Here is a 26,644-nt window from a genome sequence, read left to right on the forward strand (position 1 = left end):
CTATTCAATCCCCTCTGGACAAGTATAAATAGGTCAACTTGAGCCCATCTAGAGACCAATTCGCAGTATCTGACCTTCTATTCTTCTGCGTTAGAGCTAGAAATAGAGCGAAGTCAAGGAGAGAAAAAGAAGAGGTCGAAGTCTGATCTTTCTTAAGCTCGCATGTCCCTTGTTGGTATGTTGAAGCTTATACCTGGTGCTGAACTTGTTGCTGGACCTGTTATTGTACTTGATGCTGGATTTGTTGACGGAAGGATATCTTGAAGGAGGGCTTGATTGGGATCTTGAAGGTTAGAGTCTTGTCATGGTTTAAGTCTTGGATGTCTCACTTTGATCTGACTCTATAAGAAGAGGAGTTTCTTGGGTTTTCCCCCTCGTGGGGTTTTTCCCTAGCTTGGAGCCTAAATTTTTGTGTTCTTTGTCTCTGGTGATCTTAATGTGTTTATGTTTTTGGTAATTGCTTGATGAAGAGAATGTAATAAAAGAAGTAAAAAACTAACAAACATTCACAAGTAATTATCAAGTAAGAGAAATCAACCCTAATTTACAAGCATCCTGATTTCTCAACACAATAGACCAGGGAAATAAGATAACATGTACACTTGTGTAACCTGAAATATGACACACAAAGGTAGCATTTTAAATCATCTATACAGTTTTCATGTTAGCAAGCATCTCATAGTTGGAAGTATACAAATGAATAACTGGATGCTCAGGAGTGCCAAATATACATACTACATATTTTAAGGCAAATTTCATTATTGGCAAATCCGTAGCTAATTGCTACGGATTTACTGGTCGACCACTCAATTTTGGGAAGGGATCTTGTTTGCTGAGAACCACTACTTTGCTCTTATGAGAAAAATAACCTTTCATCAAGTTCTTGTGGATCAGGATAGCCATTATACATTCTACCTGCAACATATCACGAGTAAAATGTAATCACTATAAGAAAATAAAATGAATCTAAAGATCTTGATTATTACCACATAGTATCAAGTAGGAAGGACAAACCTCTTCAACATCCATGTCAATTTCTAGCCATTTCAGAGCTTTAACAATAATATCCATTTTCACTTGGTGTGCCCTGCTTGCATCCTTCTGTTTTTGAATGATGTATCTGTAGATCCTTACATATGTTAAAAATAAATTTCAACGCATAATGAATGACTGGCACACTACAATGTATTTTAACAAGTGGGAAACTCACATCTTCTTAATCAATCTCTGATAGACTTGCAATTCCAGCTTCTCTAAAACTAGATATACTCCTGAACGCAGAAACCTACAAAAGTCAAACTGTTATACACCATTTAAGAAACTGCATAGCTAGGAATGGAAAATCTTTGCTCAAATAACCAATATTGACTATTAAATGAGGCCCATGAGCCTGAAGTGAAACTCAAGGTTACCAAACACCAAAATACAGACTAAGACCATACTCATCCTCATGATTCTGCAGTGCATGTCGAAGCAGTCTTAGGTCACCTCTGCGCAAAGCTTGCACAACATCAATATACTGCATTTAAGCACACACACAATCAAAATGAAGAAGACATTTTATGAGGCCTTTCAATACCTTTCGTAAATAGTAAAAAAGAAACTTTGAAGCTGCTAAGGGTTGAAACATGCTTGGTACAACCAAAATTTGATGTCCATTTTACCTTGCTCACGCATAATCCATACGTTTTTCAAAATTTATGGAGTTATTATAACGACATGAATTCCTCTCAGACAAGGACCCGTACTGCATGTTTGAATTATTTTTTCATTTATATTAGCATTCAATGGTAGTTTTCAACAATTCAATGATCTTATCATGGAACACTAGGCTCCTAGCCTCTAGATGAAGTATGCGCATGAACAACACTTTAATCACAAACCCATGTAAAACGAAGGGAAAGATGATCAACATATTCCATTTATATATGAAGATAAATATAAGATAATAACGATGGCATCCCATTATCAGTTTACATGGCTACTGAAACCTAAACAATCTCAAGTCAAACTTTCTGATCCTTCAGATTGCTTTCGTTTAGTATGAACTGAGCCACCTATTTAGTTTGGTGAGATAAAATTCCTGTCTTCTAACTGTTCCTGGACTCAAACACATCAATTTTGATTTACAAAAATCCATGGAAAATTTACAATTGATTAACAAGCACTTATCAAATCTGGATTCTATTGTCATATTAACCTTAGAGGAATACAGCCTACAGGCTTGCATAAGATCACTGTAAACACAGACGCAACACTATGCAGCTTAAATAAACAATAGGATAGCTTAATTCTAGGAAAAGACACGAGATCTTCATAATACAAACGACCCATCTTAAGAAATAAGTGACCCACATGATGCAAGCCAGCCTTCTCTTTTAAGCCACAGACCGTCACTATAGGGGGGGAGCTTATACAGGCCCGTATCGACTAGATATTATAGACAAACCGGATAGACATTTCCCCATCGTTTAAAATTTAAATACTTACAATTTAATACACGCTTCTCCATGTTAAGTCACCTAGTTCGTATTTGTGTTCAAATTCAGGGACAAGGAACTTCAAAAGAAATTACCAGTGAAACAGAATATGGTAGAATTTGCCATGACGAAAATTAAATTTCAAATATACAAATATATATAAACTTCAAAATTAACCAAAAAAATATGTCAAAATTGAATACATACATACATAAATAATTTTGTTTTTGAATTTTAAATTTTTTAAAAATTAAAAATTAAAAAAAAAATTCTTAAACATTTATTTTTAGAACTAATAAAAAAAAATCTTAATGGTCAATTAATTTTTTTAAGAATGGGCCATGAGCAAGACAAGCAAGCAAATTGGCGGAAAAGGCTTTAAGCCCTTCGTGTTGTTTTGTATTGAGCTCAAAATGTAAATTTATAATACATCAATTGACCTTCTAGATCTAAAGCTAGATCACACTGACAACTCATTAGTGGATCATGATGACACCTCGTAAAGATAAAAAGTGTATTCTCGGATTTTGTGATTGTATAGGGACTTACAATGTAACATTCCCCCCTTAATCACAACTCTGAATAATCTTACCAATAACATTCGTTATCTTCAATCTGAAACTGTTGAACTAAGTTTCGATAAAGATATGCCTCAAAAACAGCCAATAATTAAATAGCTGGAAGTGATCAACTACTATGTCTGAACTGTTGAAATTTCTAAGTATTACCCGTTAGAAATTTTATTTGTATTCTCTGGTTTATTTCTCCTACTTGTTAATTACAAACAAGTTATTTAACCATATAAACACTGAAATAAACACAATAAAGTCTCAACCATCTACAGATCAACAGCTGAAAAAAATAGCAAACACACAAGTGACACCGTTATTTTTGGACAACTCGTCCCCGGAAAAACCCAACTTGGGAAAACCGGTGCAGCAATTCTGAAGGTTATTTTATTATGCAGTGTTTCTAAGTACAACTGGGTGCCAAACCAGCTCACCCAACAGAGAAAATAATTCAGCAGTAATACCTCTCTATTCGGAAGAAGATATTCAGAAAGTCTGCCCCACGATACCCTCTCCAGCACAATCTGAAGCTCAGCATCAACCCTCTTAGCCTCTACGTTAGCTCGAAACTCACTATGTCAGCCCTCAGAGGCTCTGCGCAGCCTCTCTGACCCTCTGCATCACTCTTGCAACCTCTGCGTGGATGACGCAGGCCCTTCTGGCTTCTGCGCAGTCCCTTCTGCCTCTGCGTGGCTCCCTCTGGCTCAACGTCTACCTCTCTGTGCTTTTGCACTGGTCTCTCGGCACTATCTCTGACTCTTTGTCTCGTACTCACTGCCCCTCGTTGCAACTCTGATCACTGATTCGATTTCTCTTAGCAAACCCCGCTCTAGAAAGTCAAATGACCGATCACTCTGGTGTATTCTCCAACTGACCCTCAAGCCTCCTTTTATACTTTTCCTATTGGTCATTCAACGGCTGAGATTACATCTCTAATCAATGGCTAAGATTAGATTTGGCTTGATCCATGTCATTTAGAACCTTCTAACCCAATTTTATATTAATATTTTATTTTTCCTAAGTTTAGACTTAGGAACTCCATTAAAAATATTAATTATTTTAATATCTCCTTAACTGGGTAGAATCTGCCCAATCCTATCTTGGAGATCTCATGTGCTTTAGCCTCTCCACCAATTTTCATCACTAGAGCACCTCTGATGCTACCCCAAATCAACATAAACATTTCTATTGAAATGATAGTTGAAGAGACCAGTTGTTATGCTGGAATTCCCCATTGTTAACTGAATGTTGATTGATTTGACTTTGAAACTTGAATGTTTCCCCTTATCAAGTGCAAAAAGAGAATTTTTTCATAGTTGATTCTTGAAAGGATCCAAGTTGACGCTTTGGATTTTTTTGGTGGTGGTTTTTCTAGTTGACCATTAAACTTTTTACATGAAAACTGGTGGTTTATGGTTTACCACTAACCAAATTGCTTTGACTAATGTGATGGCTTCTGGATGATCACTAACCAATCCAACTTGATTTGAATAATGTGGTGGCTTGTGGATGGCCAATGACCAATCTACTTTGAATAATGTGGTGGTTTCTGAGTTATCACTAACCAATCTTATTTGAATAAGGTGGTTGATTTTGGATGACCACTAACCCATTTGACTTCATCAATTTACTCCACCCCCCTTAAAAGTGTAGGAGAGTTTCCTTTTATCATTGTGCTCCCTGCCTTTAGGTGTGAGAGTACCATCTTTTTCTGAAATAATTGGTTGAGAACCTTTTGCTTTATTCATTTCTTCAAATAGCTTTGTCTTTACCTTTGTCTTGAACAGACTGTAGGATTTATATAGCTTCTTTATTTCGATTCTATCTCCAAGGATTGATCCATCCATAATGGATTGTTTTCTTAGCTTTCTTTTGCTTTTGACATCTTTATGATAGGTGATTTTTCTTCCCACAATGAAGACAAGGATGGAAGTCAAAACACTGACTCTCCATGTGACCACCTCTTTTAAAATGTTGACACATTTTAACAAAATTTAGAACGTCTTCAAGGAAACCTGCACTCACAAACTGAATTGGTTTAGAGTAATCTAAAATATAAAAAATATTGTCTTTGGTGTATACCAATCCGTGCCATTTTTTGTGGAATGATATTTCTTCCCAAGGTTTGATAATCATCTTGAAAAGATCATTTTCTTGTTCTTTTTCATCTTCACAATTGCTTGTTGATTTCTGGTAGCATCGGATATGTGTTCTAAGTCTCCAAATTTGCAGGGAGGCTTAGACATATGCATTCTCCAATGCCTAGAAATTGTTTTGGGAAATACCACCCGGAGATAGTTTTATTAAAATAATTAATTTCATTAATGGGATTCTCCAATGCCTAGAAATTGTTTTGGGAAATTCCACCCAGAGATAGTTTTATTAAAATAATTAATTTCATTAATGGGACCCTAAGTCTAAACTTAGGAAATTAAAATAATTAATGGGTATTAATCTAAACTGTGGGTGTAACTTCTAGAAGAAGACGAGGATCAAGCCAAAATGATCTAAGCCATTGATTAGAAGTTAATATGAGTTGTTGGTTGTCCAACAGAAAGATATAAGAAGAGGCTTGAGGAGCACTTGGAGAACATACACAGAGGGAAGATCAGAAGTTCAATTTTCTAACGCAAAACAACTGACCAAAAGATTTTCGATAGTGATCTTATGCAGTGAGGTGCAGGGATAGTATCCGAAGGGAAATCTTTCCTGGTTGGAGAATACTTAGTAGAGAAGAGAGAGAGAGATCCAGCAAAGGCAGTGCAGAGCCAGAGAGGTTGATGCAGAGGCAACGTAGAAGCCAAGAGGGAATCTGAAATTTGCTGAAGGAATCGAGTGTAGAAGCCAAAAGTCAGGGTGTGAGACCAAGAGGTGCAAATTAAAGTTCCTGGGCAGCGAATCGATCGGCTGAAGGGGTGACGTTGTCCCCAGAGGGTGTGACATTGGACTGATTGTGGGGAAAAACTCCACAGTTAAGCGCGCTTGAGCCAGAGGAGTTCTGGGATGGGTGACCTCCTGGGAAGTCCTGGTTACCGGGTGCAAGCCCCGGAAGTGATGATTGATGCTATGTGATTCGTTCTCCACATTTCACTAGTTTCAATCCCACTTCTTCACCCCTGTGAGCATCACCCGATGCAATGAGTGCTAAGTGAACTATTCAAAAATCATGAGAAATTAGTCACTTTACGACTACCTCTCATGGAAATGGTCATACGTTTGAATGACTTACTTAACGCAGTTGAATCCCAAAAATGATATCTAATATAATGCACTGCGTAAATCCCCCATACTTAAACAAAAGATGTACTTGGAGCAGAAGATGAGATCTATGCAGATGCAGAAGGGGGATTGCATTGACTCGTTCCTTACTAAGCTTCAGGAGACCAGAGACAAGCTGGCAGTTATGGGGTCAACACCTCAAGGTTCTGAAATGGTAAGACTAGCCCTAAATTCAGTATCTGAGGAGTGGCAAGTCTTTGTCCAGAGCATCCTGGGCAGGGCGACTTTGCCAACTGGGATGAAATGTGGGCAGCTCTTAAGCAAGAGGAGCTAAGGAGTGACTTGGTCAAGTGTAAACTTGATGGAAGCAGCAGCAGTGGGTCGAAGCCCAAGGAGGAGGAAGAGAATCCAGCCCTCGCATCCAAAGGGCAGCAAGAGCAGCGAAGGCGGAAGAAGGACGTCTCGAAGATTAAATGCTTTAGAGTGTGGTGAATTCAGTCACTACGCAACACAATGTCCTCTCAGGAAGAAGGACAAAGATGAGAAGCATGATCCGAAGGTTGCAGCCGCAAAGATCGAGGAGGAGTTCGCCATAACAACCCAAGCATCTCCAGGAGGGAGGTGGGGTGATCTAGAGTTGTAGTTTGAAAGGACTACAGATGGACAGGATCCTTGAGGAGCCCACCTTTCGGATAAATTCTTTGCTACAGCAGCCCATATCAATAGTAGCAGGATGGACCAATGTCAGTGGGTGTAAAGGAGTGTCGGAGTGACAGTTGCAGTGGCTAGTAGCACTAGAGACTGAGCAACGCAGAGCAGAGTTGGTAGTAGTGCAAATGGCACAGAGCAGAGGTCAACAGCAACGCAGAGGCTTCAGAGGGTCAGCGTAGAGACTAGCAGCAGTCAGACTCCAGCAATGAGATGCATCATACTGAACACTTGTTCAATAATTTGGGATGCTTTTCCGTTGTTGATGCAGTAGCAGCAGCAATTGGAGAAGGGTGCAGTGCAGATGCACTATTGGCAGTGGTAGTGCCAACAGCAGCACGGATGCAAAATTGAGAGGAAGTTGCAGTACGGATGTAGTGTTGACAGTGGCAGGGTCAGCAGCAGTACAGATGCAGCATTTGCTCAGTAGTTGATGGACAGGATGTCAGACATCAGCGACGTAGAAGATGTTACAGAACAGAGTGATGCTTCAGCAGGGTGCATTGCTAAAGCACATTCCTTGCTAAGAGGGAGTGTTGATTTCTAGTAGCATCGATTGTGCTCTAAGTCTCAAAATTTGCAGGGAGGCTTAGACACATGCATTCTCCAATACTCAGAAATCGTTTTGGGAAATTCCACCCAGAGATAGTTTTATTAAAATAATTAATTATTTTTAATGGGACCCTAAGTCTAAACTTCGGAAATCAAAATAATTAATGGGTATTAATTTACACTGTGGGTGTAACTTCTAGAAGAAGACAAGGATCAAGACAAAATGATCTAAGCCATTGATTAGAAGTTAATCTAACCCATTAGTTGTCCAACAGAAAGATATAAGAAGAGGCTTGAGGGGCATTTGGAGAACATATACAGAAGGATGATCAGAAGTTCGATTTTCTGAAGCAGAACAACTGCCAAAGAGATTTTCGATAATGATCTTTTGTAGTGAGGCGCAGGGATAGTTATCCGAAGGGAAATCTTTCCCGTTCAGAGAATGCTTAGCAGAGAAGAGAGAGAGAGATCCAACAAAGGCAGTGTAGAGCCAGAGAGGTTGACGCAGAGCCACGCAAAGGCAACATAGAAGCCAAGAAGGAATCTGAAATTTGCTGAAGGAATCAAGTGCAGAAGTGGGAAGTCGGCGTGTGAGACCGGGAGGTGCAAATTGAAGTTCCTGGGCAGCAAATCGATCGACTGAAGGGGTGACGTTGTCCCCAGAGGGTGTGACGTTGGGCTGACGCAATGATTGTGCAAAGGTAGCGCAGAGGCAACCAGGTGCAGTTCATACAGTGGTTGGATCAACCTGGGTTTCCAGTGATAGTGTGGGGTAACCTCACTTATCTCTCTGTCAATGATATTCTCCGTAATTGGATTGTCGGGAAGGCATCCAGAGATTGTATTCAGAAATTACTACTACTTAATAATAAAACCCTCAGTTGTTGCACCGGTTTTCGCGCATTAGGTTTTTTTGGGGACATTTGTCCAAAAATAACTGTGTAGATGTGTTGTATTCTTTCTTGTTTAGTTTCTTGTTTCTGCATTTTATTTAAATGGTGAAGGTGGCAGTGTATTAGTTTCGGTGTTTACTGTAGGAAACAGTAAATAATTTTGTTCAGTAATTAACAAATAGAAGAAACATAATCAGTTGTTGCAGTGGAAATTTGGGCATCCAAATTTTCACATTGCTACTATTGCTCATATTCAGTGCTTGACTGATTGATTCCATTAAGTCATTTGTATCACGATGTTCATCAATAACATGTGTGTCGTGAGCATCACAAGTTACATCAACTTTTTCCATTATTTCAACTATATCACATGTTGCATCAAAATTTTGGATTAGGTCTTGAGTGCAACTTGTTGCATCAATTTTATCTAGTAGCTCCATTGTGTCACAGCTTTCAACAACCTATTAGATGACTTCAATTGTTTCACAAATTGCATTCACTGTTTGGATGAGATCTTTTGTATCACAAATTGCATCTATCTTTGTTGTAGATCTTGCATCGATCATATCATCACGTAGATCTTACTTTTGCCTCAATTTTATCCGGAGTGCATCAATCAATTGTCCTTTCATATTTATTTCCTTTTGCAGATCTTTTGTTGTTGGGAAATCCAAGGAATTGGCAGTGAAACGAATTCCCTTATTAATGACATTAACTTGTGATGTTTTCATTATTAGTGTTAGATTTCTTAATTATCTTTTCTTATCATCAAGATTAATGCCAAGCAACAAATAAAAGAGTACACAAGATGTAGGCACGATGTCAGGGAAAACCCCCGCTCTAAGGGAAAACCTAGTCAAATTCTTCCTTCAGTAGATTCAAGATGAGACAACCAAGACCCTTTCAAACTAGACTAGACTCTCTCCATCAATTCATCCTTCACCCTTCATCCTTGTTTCTATGGCAGCATTGCAACCTTATCACTGTCATAACATCCAGACCTTGAACCGAACCTTGAAACCGTATCATTGTACTTGCACCGGAACTTTGTCATTGTACTAGCATTGAGACTGATCACTGTGGTAGAACTGGAAAACATTTGCAGTGATAACATCAAAACATCTTCACAGAATATCCACTGACATATCACTGAATTTATGTCTTTATCCTTCACTGAAATCTGCATTTGTATCACAAAAGGTAGGCCGATATTATCACTATGAGTCATATGAATTCTTCTCTGAAACCCGAACTTCTTCACCGAACTTGTCTTCTGAAATTATGTCTGAAATGCTTGTGTTATACCATCGAAACTTCCTCTCTGAGATGCGAGCTTTTGTACTTGTGATTTTATGCGAAGTCTAGGCTTGTATATATAGTGGTTGCCCAATACAAATGAGCTGACATGAGTATATAAAGCGATGTGTCTTTATTTAGGCCAACTTGAGTTCATTTGATTATAATTCCTTTGAGGCCGACTTGAAGACTTGGATGAGGAGGCTGAGTTGATGACTTGCTGAAGAGGATGACTTGATGGAGGAGTCAAACAATAAATGACTTTGATAATAACCTAAAGCCTACAATGGAGGCTTGACCTATAATTGACCCAAGCATGAAACCCATGCTTTAATAAGTCATTTCAAATTAATAATAAAATTCTTTTCACTTTCTTTTGACAAATATATTACATTTGACTTCAAGTACAATTATGAAGACCAAACCTAGTTACATTCTTCAACATTTGCCACTACTAGTGTGTTAGCCATTTGATCAATTATGGTTTGATTTTGCTTTAATTACCACTCAAGTACTTTGATTTTATTGTGCAATTCATGGTTGAGTCTTCCAAATATTTAGTTTCTTGAGAGGCATTTTGTAGACGTTTTCCACCTTTAACTTTTTTTTTTTCTTTAACTTCGGTCGCTTTCCTATCATGCTCACTTGATTTTATGTTTATCTATGACGTTTGTTTGAATTTATGCCACGTTAGGTTGTCAGGCACAACCGATCATACAACTTGAAGTGTTTTCACAAGGATTGACTTTGATGAGTTAATTGACCCCGTTATTCAATTCCAAGAAAGAAAATTTTCACAATACAATTGAATGAATTAATTGATGTACAGAAACTTTCAAGTAGACTTTTGTCACTCCTTTATGAGACACTTCTTTCACTTCTAACAAACAAATTGAGTGACACGTTTATAAAATATTGTACCACTTAAGAAATACTTCACAAAGACCCTTATAATTCCAACCATCAAACAATTAAATAATAAAAAACTACTTTTATAGCTCAAATACAAAACACTTTAATATATCTCCCCTTTTCTATGCACTTTCTCAACTTTCAAAAAGGAAAAAAAAAATCACCTTTAATATTGTTCACAAACAATGCCAAGATATGCACAATTGCCTTCCTGTAAAGCATAGACTTTATGGAGGCTACATAAAGAAGCTATCTTAAGTCATTGTCTTCTATTCATAGACCTCATCTGCTTCTGGAAGTGGATGCTCCATCAACACCAAATGCATCGATCTATGGCTCATATCGCCACGTAGGATTCCTCTGAATGCAAAAGAGATCACACTATAGACCAAACCAAAACAACGTTCAAGCTCGAAGGTAGCTCGGATTCTATGTTGTTTCTATGTTGCTTGTGTTGTTTTCATGTTCAATATTGATGCAAGTTTTCCTACAAAGCATTTGAGAGCAGTGTGTTTTTCTCCACCTCAACATCTTTTGGATTGCAATGGAGAAGGCATAAATGGACCATTGCCAAGAATTTTTATCTCAGAGCTCCTATTTGACAAACTAAGTTCTAAAGCTCAGGAAATAATAATAAAATATACAATTATTTCTTCTAGTGGGAGTAAGTAGGTTGCTATTGCAAGCGAATTGGGATCTTTTGTTAGAAAATCGGAAAGGCAGAAAGATTTTCTTATTCTTGGTAATTACTTGTGATGTTCTTGATTTGTTATTACAATTCTTCATATTTTCTTTCTTATAGTTCATCAAACAATTACCAAAGCAATAGCACATAAAACAATGGACACCAAATGTAAGCATTATGTCAGGGCAAACCCCCCTCGAGGGGAAAACCTGGTCAAAATTCACTTCCTTTCAATAGTATTCTTTGAGACTCTTCACCCTAGACAAGGACCAAACCTTCCCTCCACACCAAGTCAGCCTCCCAAATCTTCGACCTCTCTTCCAGCAACTTCGACTATGTAGCAGCTTTCGGCATCAGCAAAACTTAGAAGACTTCGATCTCCCAATCTAGGGCACGAAATAGAGAGAGAGAGGCACCAAAATTTTGTTTTTCTTCTTCTCCTTAGACTCCACCCAACTCGCACTTCCTTTGGCTTCCCGACTTCGTACTTCACACTTCCCAGCGTCCTTAGAGATATCGAACTTTCTTGAGATGAAGTGCTCCAAATGAATTCAACTTGCTTGTATTTATAGGCTCCATGTGAGGTCAAATTAGTGTCCTTACGCCGACTTGATCTCTTCTAGGCCGACTTGATGTAGAGGATACATAAATTAAATTTGACTCAATACTTAACCTTTTTACATGATTCAAAAGCCCAAGAAGGGTCTCTTTAAAAGTAAAATGACTCTGTTGACTTAGAATAAATCCTAGAAGTCCTCAATGGGAACTTTGACCTAAAACCTGGTGACCCAAGCATGAAACCCATGCTTTAATAAGTCACCATAATAATAATAAAAATTATTTTCTTTATTCTTTCGACAAGTACATTACAAGATGACTCAAATACATTAAATGAAGACTAAACCTAGTTATATTTTCCAACATCTTCGACATGGCCAATCCCTTTTCTCTCTGATTATTAATTATTTGTCAGGGAAAGTGAGTATGCAGCCATGGATATTGGTGGAATTTGCAAGGCGTGTGGAAGGACTCCATTTGCATTCCTTCAACATCCCTGTGAACAACAATCACCAACACTGTTCATCAAGTTGTCTTCATATTCTCCTGCATTGTTGTTCTTCTACAAAAGCAAGAAACTGGCAGCTCTAATGTTCGATTCTAACACTGACTTGAGAGGAAGAAAGCACTTGTGCGTGATTTCGAACTTGCGGGAGTCAAGGATGGATGTCACTATGTAAAATGTGCAGGTGAATTTTTCGATTTCAAAACATTTTTTAGGAATGCAATGACATCAATGGAGAAAACATATCTTAGCAAGAATCCAACAGTTAGTTTTGTTCTAAATTTTGTTCGTACATATGATGGGGGAGGAGGGGGAAGCATTTGAAAAACCAACCAAGGGAGTCTTTGGCCAAGACAAGGAAGGGAGCCAGGTTCTTAGCATGGCCCTCGATTTGAAAAAAATCTACCCTTGCAGAGCTCCTATTGCCAAGAGGAGGTAGTTGGATCTTTCCAGAAGTGTGATGCACTCCCTTGGAAAGGAGAAACAACTATGATGGCAGATAACGACAATGATGACCTAATTTCATTCAGACGAGTGTGACAGATCAATTCTCATTTCCAGATTTGAGATGTCATGTCTAGATCTGAGATCTTACAACATGTTTTGTGTAGATTCATTTGAGTAGAGTTTAATTTGATCGACCATGCAACCATAAAGAAACCGACCACTTTTGTGGATTAGAGCGGATCCAAATCCAATAATATATCTCGGTCCTTTGATCTTCCTCTTGGTAGATCTAATCTGATTTGGATTTAAGCAACTTACAATAAATCTCAAAAAATAATAATGAGAAGGGCTTGCAAATGTTTAGATCCAAAACTAGATCTTTTAATATAAAGTGTATACCTTATTGTCGCTCAAATCGTATAGGCAATATGCGACAATGCTCAGAACGGGGGTTGTCATTTTGATCCCCGTTGTCTCTGTTCTAGTTGTCTCCCTACAGCAAGCTATGTGGGGTAGCCCTTATGAAATGTGAAGATGGGAAACTTGTTGACAATCAACAAGTTCAGGAGACACAACTGAATGGCCTAGCAACTTGGTGAATTTAGCATGTTTAAAGATTAGATTAGATTTATCCTAAAAGACCAATGCCTAAATGGAGTCAATTACTTGCTTAAGATAGATTGCTTACCAAGTCACCGGATGAGCAGTTGTTGCTTAAAAGATGCTTCACTGTCCTATATGAAATGCAAATCTTACAATTTAAGTGAGATGCAAAATCTTTGTTTATTTTAAATTAAATGCCTATCTAAGTGTATTCTTCCTCTCGACTGTTTTGAAACTAGTCTCTAGAGTAGGTTGTGAGAGAGGAACCAACGAGAAGCAAGCAATGACTTGATTAACGATCCCTCCCCTTGGGTTTTAACCATCTGATGCCTCTGGCACTGTAGAGACTGTGGCTCTAACGACTACAAGATCACTGTGTTAACCACTAAATAGGTTCTAGGCTTCGCAAGCTGGATTAGAAAGGTGGGCCTATCTCTCTATTGACCAAGCTTATGCTTGGAAGTAAGTTTAATTAATGCAACGCTAGGCCAAAGATGCAAGTGCAATTTATAAGTGAAGACTCTTAACGTGAGATTATTGAATTTCTTAAGTACTTACAAAACAAGTTACAATGATTTTCAATTTGAAAACAATGAAGTACTTAGGCAATGAACAAGTGATAATCTTCACCACAAGAGAAAGTGATCAGAATAAACAAATGCAACAAAATGTTGCCAATAATACCAAAAGACAATTGATTAAGAGGTAAACAAGATCAAGTTGACAAGATCAATGCTCCTTAACACAATTAGCAACCTTCAAGATCATAACAATGAATCACCAGTGTGCCAATTAGATACAATGAAGAGCTCCTTATGGACACAATTAGATCTATTATCACAATTGAGATTGAATTCGATTAAGGTGCTTTAAGAGCAACTCAAATTATTAATCCAAAAGAGATATTTAACTCAACAATGAGCAATGTATGCACTTATCCAATAACGATAATAGCAATGAGAAACAAGAGCCTTAATCACAATGTTACTCGTTAAGCCAATCTCATTAAACATGTATCAACTTAATTAGAGCACTTATGTATGTTAATGCAAGAGTGCAAATAGATGCCAATGATGCAAAAATGCAATATGGATCAGCCAAGAGGCATATGATTGCAGCAATAAGAAAATCACCCAATTACACAATGAAATAGTTATCCAAGATCCACAAGATGCAAGAGACAAGAGCTAAGTGAAATTAGATGATTCTCAACACTTTCTCCACCACTTGAAATATTTATATCAGACCTATAGTAAATTTTAGACCTCAAACTATTATTTCAGCCTTCAAAAATGATCAAATATGCATAAAGATGTAAGACCAATGAGTGCAAGTGACAATATAATGATGAAATATGACTACCAATGAGTTATCATGCCACCGCTATAAAATTTTATTACTGTTGTAAGTATTTCTATGTGGCTATAGCAAACGAATCAGGTCTGAAAATTACCCAACAGTCCACAAGAAGTTCTCTTACATGCACTCAAATTGAATTAGGCTTAATTCTCGATGACTTAGATTGATTATTAATGAATTTAGGCTTCTTTAAAAATGTGTTTAGGACTTAAATATGTTGTTGTCATAAAATACTTCAGAAATTGAAATGAGGACAGTGATGAAACTATAGGGTTAGAGAGCAAACCAAGAGGTCTTATGGCCTTGTAGATGGCTACAGAGGTTTCCAATGGACTTGAGAGCCTGCGACCACCAAGTTAGCTCTAATATTGTCGCAAAACCAAATGGTAGAGATGAAAAACTAAATCAATGACTGAGTAATGACTAAAAGAGGGCTAGAAAGATAGACTAGGGCTAAGAAACCCCAACACTAGGGCTACATTAACATATCATTACTAATAAAACTCATCATCATCAACAAAGATAGAACAAGATGCTTGTTCAGCAGAAGAGGCAACTCTACTAGTATTTCCAGTTGCACTTACATCACCACTAGCACAAATATCAAGAGCAGAAAGAGAGAGCCCTAAATCTGGAAATTTTGCATCCACATCCCAATCTTATGAGGTGCACTTGTATATTCTTCACCTCTACGAGAAGCAAGGCGTAGGTTTGAACGCACATATACAAGGTCCTCTGCCTTCTACAATCCCAACCTGTTGCGCTTCACACTATGAATGAAATTGTAGGTGCTCCAATTTTGTTCTGCCGATGAAGATTTCCACTTGTGATAGAATACAAGTGGCAAGACTTTGCAAATGAATAACACTTGCCCCCTGACAAGTCCACCACTTAACTGTGTCCATGGTCCTCCTCCCATCCAAAGCTGATATGTCTGCAAAATCCTCTAATCTAGCAGCAAAACAGACAAATTCTTGCCTTACATCAGTTTGTAAAGAAGCCGGAAACATCCTCTGAAAGGCTTTCTTCACTCCATTGGCCACCTCCTTGTCCTTATGTGGAGCCTTCCTCTTCCCATTTCTTTCAGCAATGAATTCTTCATCATAAAATTTTGGATTCATAGCATGTGCCAAAGTGTGCAATGGAGTGTTGAAGCTATTCCACCTGGTAACAATAATGGACCTCACTTGTTCATCAAAATCAAAATCCACAAAAAGAGGAGTGGGAGCCTCCTTTGTAACAATTTCCACAGTTTTTTTCAACCATGGTATCCATGCCATCATAAACCTCTCCTAGGAAAGGTTTCTATGTGTCTACATCTCGAAGAAGATCAAATGTAGGTGATGTGAACTTGAGCAAGAAATCAATCTTGATCCACCAATCTTCATCAACCAACACCCTCCTCACCATAATTCCCTTCTCTGAATCTACCTGTCTTCACCAACCACCGCCAATCTCAAGTAATATATCGAGAATACTCGAAATTGGAGTTGTTGAAAGTTGCTGAGACAAGGTATGCCTCAAACTTCATCATGTTGCGTCGCCTTGTTGAAGTTAAAAATGCATTAATGAGTATGGTGGTGGGTCCAACTTGGACAATGCAAGGAGTACAAAATATGTGATTCTTTCTACTCTCAACAATCAAGCCTACAGCTTTGCAAACAGATGCATTATCTATAATAACTTGTACCAAATATTCTAGCCCTACTTGTTCAATACCATAAATTAAAATATCAGCAATGAACTTACTATCCTTTATCTCACCCGAACAATCTTTTGCTCTGATGAACATGGCTCCTTTTGGTGATGATGCAATTGTTGGAAAATCTAACTAGGTTTAGTCTTCAGTATTGTACTTGATTCAAATGTGATATATTTGTCAAAAGAAAGTGAAAAGAATTTTTATTATTAATTTGATTTGACTTATTAAAGCATGGGTTTCATGCTTCAGTCAAATCTATGGGTCAAGCCTCCATTGTAGGCTTTAGGTTATTGTCAAAATAAATTTGTGAAAACTCCTCCATCCATCGAAGTCTCCTTGTTGTTTAAAGGATCTCCATCAAGTCATAAGAAGATCATATGTCGGCCTACACAAATAAATGAATATGCATGTCGGTTCAATAATAATGACGCAACTCTTCATCAACTCATGTCGGCCTATTTTCGTATGGAAAACAACTATATATACGGGGATGAGGACCTTGCATTAGGAACACAATTTTTCGGATCAAAAATTCAGAGCTCGCATTTTTTGGTGATTACAGGGTTCGAATGAGGGTAGACATTTCGATGTTATTTCAGGAGTTCGGATAGGGCATCAAGATGATCTCCATGATCGGTGTTAGGCCTCCCAACAGTTCGGTATGCTTTCACAGGATTATAGATTATTACAGTGACCTTTGTTCGATGCTCTCACATCACCACAGTAACCTCATCTCTGTGCTAGTACAGTGACTTCGTTGATGCTATTATAGTGATGCTTCCTCAGTTCATTCATGTCTCAATGCTATGATTGATGGAGGTAGTCTTGAGTCTAGATTGTAAGGGTCACAGTCGTCTCATATTTTGAATCTATTGAAGGAAGAACTTATGACTGGGTTTTCCCATTGAGGGGGGTTTTGCCCTAGCAACATGCCTATATCTTGTGTTCTCTTCTTTTGTTGCTTGGCATTAATCTTGATGATCAGAAAAGATAATTTAGGAAAAATAATACTAATAATGAAAACATCACAAGTTAATGTCATTAAGAGGAAATTCATTTAACTGCCACCTATATAGATTTTCCAACATGGTATCAGAGCTATGGTCAAATGCCAAAGGCAGTTTGAAGAACTCGTACACATCCTTGAAGCATTTTAAGTTTTTTCAAGATCCCTCAAGATGACAACACAATGATATTTCAGTGCTACCACAGAGAGAAATTGTTCGGTCTTTTCAGAGAATAGGTTCCATTGATGGCACAATACCTCACCCCAATGTTCAGAGAATATCTCACATAAATCTCAGAAGGACAAGGTCAAAGACATCTGAAATAGAGTTTGGATGTCACAAGTTAAACTTTCGATACAATAGAAGTTCGGACTTCAATCAGGTAGTTTCAGTGCAATCACAATAATAAAAGTTCGGTAAGAAGGTTTCGTTGTCAACACTGTGAGAAAGTCTTAATGCATAACAGTGATATTACAAGGATAAGAACTTCGCATCACATACATAGAAGTTCGATCAAGACACTTCAGAAATTCGGTGATTTCACAAGATGACAGTTTGGGTGTGACTCCAGTTTCAAGTGCCATTACAGTGACTTCAGGATGGATTCATGGCATTTTCATTAAGGAATGCGGATGAGGATCAATCTACCACAGTTTCGATACTACCATACCACATTCACGGTGCAATCACTGTCTTGGTATAATTACAACAAAGAGGGTTCGGTGTCACCACAAAGGAAAGGGTTCGAAATTCCCATAGTGAGAAGGCCTCAGTGCTCCTACAATGACAAGATCTTAGTGCAATCCCAATAATGTTTTCAGTGACACAATGATCTAGTTCGATTAAATGCAGAGTGATCAGTTATTCTCTTGCAAGCCTTCTCTACAATATTCAACTATTTGAGAACAGCTTCTAACACAAGTAAGTATTGTGATCTTTGTGCTTTAGTCATCTAACAATGTGTTTACAGTTTCCAAGGAGAGCATCAAGTCCTATAAATCATTGATCTCAAAAGTTCAAGGTATAAAAACTCAAGGTACGAATATAATATAGCCTATATAAAAGAATTTGAATCCTTATCTTCTAGGATTTATAAAGCAAACTAGGATGTCAAGTAAAATTAGAATGAAAGGGAAATTTGATTTTTATATAAAGGATTCTATTGTTAGAAAAATATAGATTGAAAGCTAACATCATATTCTAGGTATCGTATATTTTCTCTGGAAGTATTCGTTACAGGTACAAAATATCATGACACTTCAAGGAGTCCCTACAAGATTTGCCAAGGAACAAAGGTATGTCAAAACATTGATTTCCTTATAATGAATACTTATTCATTTGATAATATGTTACTACCATTATTATGTCCAGCTATATTGAATCATAAAGATTCTTGTTTAGGGTGATTCATCTTTTGATAAATCTACCCCCTCATATTCTTCATTGACTTTATAGAACCCTAGACAGGTTCTCTGAAAAACCCTAACCTAAGGGTATGTTAATGTTAATGTTTAAACTCTAAAACTGCTTAGGGTTACTAGAAAATGTTATTTGAAGTTTTGTTGATGATGTCATATTTGGGGTTTTGGTATGATCATGAAAACCATAACTTGTTAGGGTTGAAATCACTGAAACCCCAAACCATTGAAGTTTTGGTATTATAGGGTTTGCCTTGCTATGTTATGAAACCCTAGATTCTTAGGGTTTGGTTGGGTCTATAAGCAAAACCCTTGTTATGTTTGTAGAATCCTAGGAATGAAACCCTAGGTATGTGTCCACTGGTTGAAACCCTAGCTTGAACTAGGTCAAGTATATGTCTAAATGATGTCTGACATATGATGTGCTTATGATATACTGATGAATTCCTAGATATATGTGTTGACCTAGTTATTGTTGGTCATAAGTCTTCAAATTTGATATAAGTTCTTGTCTGAGATTCTAGGATGATGATATTTGGAAATATAGGGTGTTGCAGTCAAGCCCTAGTAGTAGTTAAAATCTCTAATATGTGTGATATAACAATCTGAGATCTATTTAATGAATGATGAGATTGGGAAAATGAAATTCTAGGGTTTTGGAGTTAAACCTTAGAAGAAGTAAAAATATTTGATGTATGATGACAATATGATGATTTGAGATTTGTATAAGATTGTTGAAATCTATGTTTTGATATTTGGTTGAAAATCTAGGCTTTGCAACTAACCCTAGTGGAAGTTGGTCATGATAATGACTAAGTTGTGATCAGTTTTCATTGTTGAAGCTCATATATGAAATGTAAGATATGTATAAAAATCTTAGTGAGGAGTCTAACATATGAATTATGAAAGTTGTTAGATTCATTGATTTGATTTGTTTCTAGGGTTTGCTATATGAAGTAATTTGTTGCTACAAGAATATTGAAACGCTAGATATAACGAGTTTGATTGATGAGTTGTATTGAAGTATAGTCTCTTGCTGATTATGTTTGTAAATGCTTCTACTATTATAAAGTTTTGATATGGCTAACTTCATGCTTCTATAATTTTGGTTGTACTTGCTATCTAAGTTGTGCAAGTACATTATCTTCAAGTTGGTGAAGATGATCGTAAAATAAAGTTGATATGATAAGCATGATATATGAATGACTCTGATAAGAAAGATGGAAGCCATGAAAAAATCGTCGATGTTGTAAAGTAGTAGAACTCCCTAAGTTAAGAGGGAGCCTGGATGAGATCTCCCTAGGATAAGAGGATGGTTGAGAATATTCTTTGTACAGGAATGATTAGATCCTTTTTGATTAAGAGGGAGTGACAGATATAACTCTCTACTCCATGTGTCATGCACTAGACCAGGACTAACAACGTCTTAGTGAAGGCCACGAGTGAGAGAAGGAAATTGGAGAATGCATTTTGAGTTGTTGCTAAAAGAAGGAAAGCAAGATTTGATTGAAGAATATGTTGTTGCATATGAAGTAGGAAAGGAAAGTGTATGATTGAGGAATCTTCTGTCAAAGATTTGGTTGATAGTCCTACTATGAAAAGTTGAGAAGCAACATCAAGTTGTTTGAAAGACCCCAAAGGTTTGTATTTGATTATATAAAAGTATATTATTGATTGGGGTTGTGTTTGTACAGGTGAATCTCTCGAAGGTTTTGATAGCATGTTGGTTACCAATCAGTTTGATTGGGAGAGATTGGCCATCCTTGATCTGCTGGATCAAGGAGTGTTGAGGCTTTGTGAGTGAAGCATTGTCTAGGATGCCATATGGCCGGCACTTTGTGTTGATGTCTAGGTCCCAAAGTTGGAAAAGGTGGTGTTGATAATAAAGCTTTGTTTTGATCAGTGTTGTTAAAATCGCGATAAAATCGCGATTTTATCGGAAAAGCGCGATTTTTTCATTTACCCGATTCAAATCGCGATTTTTATGCATAAAAATCGCCACTTTTTTTTATAACGATTTTTATCGAAAAAATCGCGAGTTTTTGAAAATATCGCGATTTTTTCGAAAAAATCGCGATTTTTAAGGAAAAAATCGCAGGCCGTCGGGGCAGCGGGCTTTTTATATGCAAAATCGATTTTTTTTATGTCATTTTGCTGTTTGCGCGCGGAGGAGGAGGAGAAGAGGTGAGGGAGAGGAGCTGAAGGGTTTCCGTCGGATTTGGGAGCGAATCGAAGCGTTTTTAAGAGGAATCCAAGCCTAGATCACCAATTTGTCCATAAAAGAGGTATGTAGATTAATTTTTTTTGGTTTTGCTTCTATAAAAACTTTGGTTTTCATTGTTTTTAAAGAATTTTTTGAAATTTTTCATTGATTTGGGATGGGTAATTTGTTATGACTATGAGAACCAATTTGTTATTTTTATTTTCTCATTTTTTTTAAACATTGTTTATTTTTTTTGAATTTTCATTGTTTTTTGGCATTTGGTTGGGTAACTTGGGTTTAGAAATTGGGATTTTGGAAATAATTAGCTTGTAATTTTGCAAATGCTAAATTGTAATTTGTATTATCATTTATGTAATCCTAAATTCCTATTTCCTAATCCTTATTTTTCCATAGGTTTGCAAATTCAAAATTCAAAAACAAACATGCCAAGGAAATTGGATCCTTTCTGGGAATATGGTGACCCTAAAACTCCGAATGATAGACAAAACTTGTATTGCAAGTTGTGTGGAAAGGAAATATTCGGGGGGGTGTACAGGTTGAAGTTCCACCTTGCACAAATCCCTGGACGTGATGTGGGGCCCTGTCTAAAGACAAATGCTGAAATTATCCAAAAAGCCATGAGAGCATTGGGAGAATTAGAGCACACTAGAGACGCCAAAGAAGAACTCAAAAGGCAACTAAAAAGGTCAGCTGAAGGAAGTGGGCCAAGTGGCACAGGTTCTACTGCAGCGTCAGTCAATCCGGTAGCTGCATCATCATATTTTGTTCCTCGAACCACACCTGGTTCACAACCAACTATTGGTTCAATGCTAAAAAGAACTGAAAAAGAAAAAGCTGACAAGTTGATGACAAAATTTCTCCTCTGGAGTGATATTCCTTTCAGCATTATAAGGAATAATCCATTTTTCCAACCTATTGTTGATGCTATTGCCAGTGTTGGCCCGGGGTACAAACTCCCTTCTCTTCATGATTTCAGAGGCCGGCTTCTTCAAGATGAAAAGCGTGACTGCACCCAAAGATTGGAGGATTTTAGGGCATCATGGGCACAAACAGGATGCACTGTTATGTCAGATGGTTGGACTGACCAAAAGGGGAGAACCCTTATAAACTTCTTGGTTAGTTGTCCCAAGGGGACTATGTTTATCAAATCTGTTGATGCAACTCATCAAATCAAAGATGCAAGAACTTTATGTGATTTGCTGGATGTGTTTATTTTGGAGGTGGGTGCAGAAAATGTTGTCCAAGTCATAACGGACAATGCTGCAAATTATGTTGCTGCTAGTAGAATGCTTATGGACAGGCATCCTGCTTTATTTTGGACACCTTGTGCTGCCCATTGTATTGATTTGATGTTAGAGGACATTGGGAAAATTCCCTTTGTCAAAGAGGTTGTTGACTCATCAAAAAGCATCACAAAATTTATTTACAATCACACATCTGTGCTTAGCTTGATGAGAAGATTCACCAACAACAAAGAGTTGGTGCGCCCCGCCATTACACGGTTTGCGACGAGTTTCATATCTCTTCAATCCCTCTTGAATTCTATGTGGGATTTGAAGAGAATGTTTCTTTCAGAGGAGTGGCGTGCTTTGTCAATGAGCCGCAAACCAGAAGCAGAGGCCGTCTGCAGACTAGTTTCATACCAGGAAGACTTCTGGGTGGGAGTGCAGGAGGTGTGCGCTGTTACAGAACCTTTGGTAAAGGTTCTTCGGTTGGTTGATGGTGAGAAGCCCGCAATGGGCTATTTGTATGAAGCCATGGACAGGGCCAAAGAAGCCATTCGGTCCTACTATGATGACAAGGGAGATGATGGGTTCCAAAGACAACTCCTTCTATGGAACGTCATTGATGAGCGATGGAACAACACACTCCATCGTCCAATTCATGCTGCGGGGCTTTTCCTGAACCCTGCATTTTCTTATGCATGTGGGTTTAATTTTGATGTTGAGGTCGTGGAAGGATTATTAACCTGTGTCCAGAAGATGGTGAGATCTTCAGAAGAACGTATGGAGATCTCTAGACAAATTGAGCAATATAAGTTGTCAGGTGGCACATTTGGCTTTGAGATGGCTGTCATTGATAGGACGGTTAAAATGCCAGGTATTTTTTAGTTTGTACTTTGTAACTTTGTTTCAAATTTCATTGTTTCTTCAAATTCCATTTTTTTCTTATGTTTATTTAAAATTTTATTTGTAATTTTGTTGTAGACGCATGGTGGAAGATGTATGGTGGCAGAGTACCCCTTTTGCAAAATCTTGCCGTACGCATCCTCAGCCAAACATGCAGCTCCTCGGGATGTGAGCGCAATTGGAGTGTATTTGAAAAAATACACAACAAGAAGCGCAATAGGTTAACACTTAAACATTTAAAATATTGCAAATTTCCAAATAAATTTTTGAATTCATTAAAGTTTTAAACAATATTTTTTTTATAATATTAATTATTAATTATTAATTTATTATTTCATGAACTTTGTACAGGTTGGAGTCCCATAGACTTAATGACATGGTCTATGTCTACTACAATCTTCGATTGTGGGTGAAACAACTAGAGAAGACACCTGATACGGAAGCCATCTCATTGGATGGGATTGACACCACTGTTGAATGGAGGGTTGAGACCGAGAGGCCTCTCATGGATCCCACTGAGGATTGGTTAGTGCAGGATGAGGGGGAGGAGGAGGAGGAGGAGGCAGCAGGAGCAGGAGCAGGAGGAGGAGGAGTTGGAGGAGCAGGAGGAGGAGGTGACACCGCCTACCCGGGCTACCCGGGCTACCACTACCAGAGGACGTGGTCTCCGTCCACCTCGGCCTCCTGTAGCTGCTACTACTAGTTCTTCAGCTTCTAGAGCACGTCAGACTCCACTGCCATTTCCACCACCACAGGCACCAGCTTCTACATCTAGAGGGAAAGAGAAAGTTGTGCCATTTTCTCACAAGAGGGGCAGAGGAAATCAATAGGATTAGACTTTCATTTTATTGTATATGACATTATGACATGATGAGATACATTATCATATTTTTTGTTGATATTTTGAGGCTGAGTTGGACTTGGGACTCAGGACTTACTATTCAGGACATGATTCAATGTTATGTGTGATTTTAGCGCTAGAAATGATATTAAACATCTTATATATTAGTTTTTTTATCATATTTATGTGTCAATGTATTTATTTTATGTTGTAGATGGTTTAGATATTAAAAAAATTGAAAAAAAAATGAATATTTTTGTGCCAAACGATTTTTTCCCGCTTTTTTCCGATTTTTTCCCGATTTTAACGATTTTTTCCGCTTTTTTCCCGGCGCCGATTAAATCCCGATCGCGATGTGTGCAACACTGGTTTTGATACACACATGAATCTTTGGGTTGGTGGTTAGCAAGTAAGCCTGATGGTACCTAGAGGGGCGGAAAGCTTGAGTCCATCTTATTCCCACCCGAATAGATTGCCCTATTCAGGAATCTAGTCAGTGGCATTGTGGTGCCTAAATTGTTGAGAGACCAATGGATAGATTGCCCTGGTCAAGAATCTAGTCCATGGCATTGTGGTGCCTAAACTTCTTCATAAATGATGTGGTTTGAGATCTTCCATGCACCTCTTTGGTTATATGTAAATATGAATACCTCCCCAGTTAAGAGGGAGTGTTGGAAAATGTAACTAGGTTCGGTCTTCATTATTGTACTTGAGTCAAATGTAATATATTTGTCAAAAGAAAGTGAAAAGAATTTTTATTATCAATTTGATTTGACTTATTAAAGCATAGGTCTCATGCTTAGGTCAAATGTATAGGTCAAGCCTCCATTGTAGTCTTTAGGTTATTGTCAAAATAAATTTGTGAAGACTCCTCCATCCATCGAAGGCTCCTTGTTGTTGAAAGGATCTCCATCAAGTCGTATTCCATAAGAATATCACATGTCGGCCTACACAAATAAATGAATATGCATGTCGGCTCAATAATAATGACGCAACTCTTCATCAACTCATGTCGGCCTATTTTCGTATGGCAAACAACTATATATATGGGGATGAGGACCTCGCATTAGGAACACAGTTTTTCGGATCAAAGATTCATAGCTCGCATTTTTCGGTGTTCAGATGAGGGTAGCCATTTCGATGATCTATGTTCAGATGAGGGCAGACATTTCGGTGTTATTTCAGGAGTTCGGATAGGGCATCAAGATGATCTCCATGATCGGTGTTAGGCCTCCCAACAATTCGGTATGCTTTCACAAGATTAGAGGTTATTACAGTGACCTTTGTTCGATGCTCTCACATCACCACGGTAACCTCATCTTTGTGCTAGTACAGTGACTTCATTGATGCTATTACAGTGATGCTTCCACAGTTCGTTCGTGTCTCAATGCTATGATGGATGGAGGTAGTCTTGAGTCTAGATTGTAAGGGTCATGGTCGTCTCATCTTTTGAATCTATTGAAGGAAGAACTTATGACTGGGCTTTCCCCTCGAGGGGGTTTTGCCCTGTCAGCGTGCCTATATCTTGTGTTCTTTTCTTTTGTTGCTTGGCATCAATATTGATAATCAGAAAAGATAATTAAGAAATCTCATACTAATAATGAAAACATCACAAGTCAATGTCATTAAGAGGAAAATCATTTAACTGCCACCTCTACAGATTTTCCAACAACAATGACATTAATCAAAGCCATGCGTCTTGTATCGATCCAGCCATCTGAGATAATGGAAAGCCCTGTACTACCCCATGATTTACGCATTGATTTCAGAACATCATCAAGAAGTTGCCTCTCTTTATTTAGCAAAATTGTTTTGACTTTTTCAAAGTTTGGGCCCTTGTAACCTTGAAGAGCTTTGTCAATCGCTCTCACCAAATCCTGCCAATATGGGGATCGAACCACATTAAAGGGGATGCCACAAGCAAAGATTGCCCTTGCCACTCTTGAGTCAACTTCTTCTCTCCCTTGACTATCAAGCATTTTCAACAATTTGTTGTGTTGAATTGGTGTTGATGGCTTTGTTAACTCTGCTTCTACTTCTAGTGCCCTCTTCTTTCTTGCTTCATGAACAATCCTTGGCTCAATGCTATCAGACATGCGAGGATTGGTAGTGCCCGTGCCGATTTTGCTTCTTTGATCCTTCAACCTTTGAGCATCATTGCCTTCTTTCTTGAATTTAGCCCTCACCTCTCCATTTTTTGTATGTGCACACACATCAATACCCTTTATCTCTTCATGCAAAATGTGAGCCTTCACTCTTGTGTAAGAGCCCTTGAAATTCTTTTCATTTTTGCATAAATTGCACTTCCATTCCCATGTACCACTAAAACCCATCTACTTCACTTTGGTAACATACTTCCATAGAGAATAATATTCTTGCTACATGGTTGCTTGAATGGATTTAGGGACATTTGAAACACAACTTTGAGAAGCCATGAATGCTGCAAAGTTAGCAAATGAAAAACTCACCCAACTAGTTGCTGCCCGCGCTCTTCCTCTTGCTGCCCACACCCTTCCTCTTGTTGCCCACACTCCAAA

General features: G+C 37.9%; 1 protein-coding gene across 2 annotated transcripts in view; it reads right to left on the reverse strand.

The window, feature by feature from the left end:
- Positions 1 to 533: 533 nt before the first annotated feature.
- Positions 534 to 26,644, reverse strand: part of EER5 (proteasome family protein) — a 185,198-nt gene continuing 159,087 nt past the window's right edge. For both annotated transcript variants that reach the window (XM_089412526.1, XM_089412525.1), the window contains 4 exons: positions 1,443 to 1,519; positions 1,211 to 1,285; positions 1,015 to 1,120; positions 534 to 915 (listed from right to left, as the gene is read on the reverse strand). In XM_089412526.1, coding sequence (XP_089268652.1) covers positions 784 to 915; positions 1,015 to 1,120; positions 1,211 to 1,285; positions 1,443 to 1,519 — 390 coding nt within the window. In that variant the 3' untranslated portion in view covers positions 534 to 783. The remainder of the gene's footprint in view (positions 916 to 1,014; positions 1,121 to 1,210; positions 1,286 to 1,442; positions 1,520 to 26,644) is intronic.

This window comes from Pinus tabuliformis, chromosome 3_1 (assembly GCF_031772625.1).
Source record: "Pinus tabuliformis cultivar Carrire ecotype Pingquan chromosome 3_1, CPIR1, whole genome shotgun sequence".
Classification (NCBI taxonomy): domain Eukaryota; kingdom Viridiplantae; phylum Streptophyta; class Pinopsida; order Pinales; family Pinaceae; genus Pinus; species Pinus tabuliformis.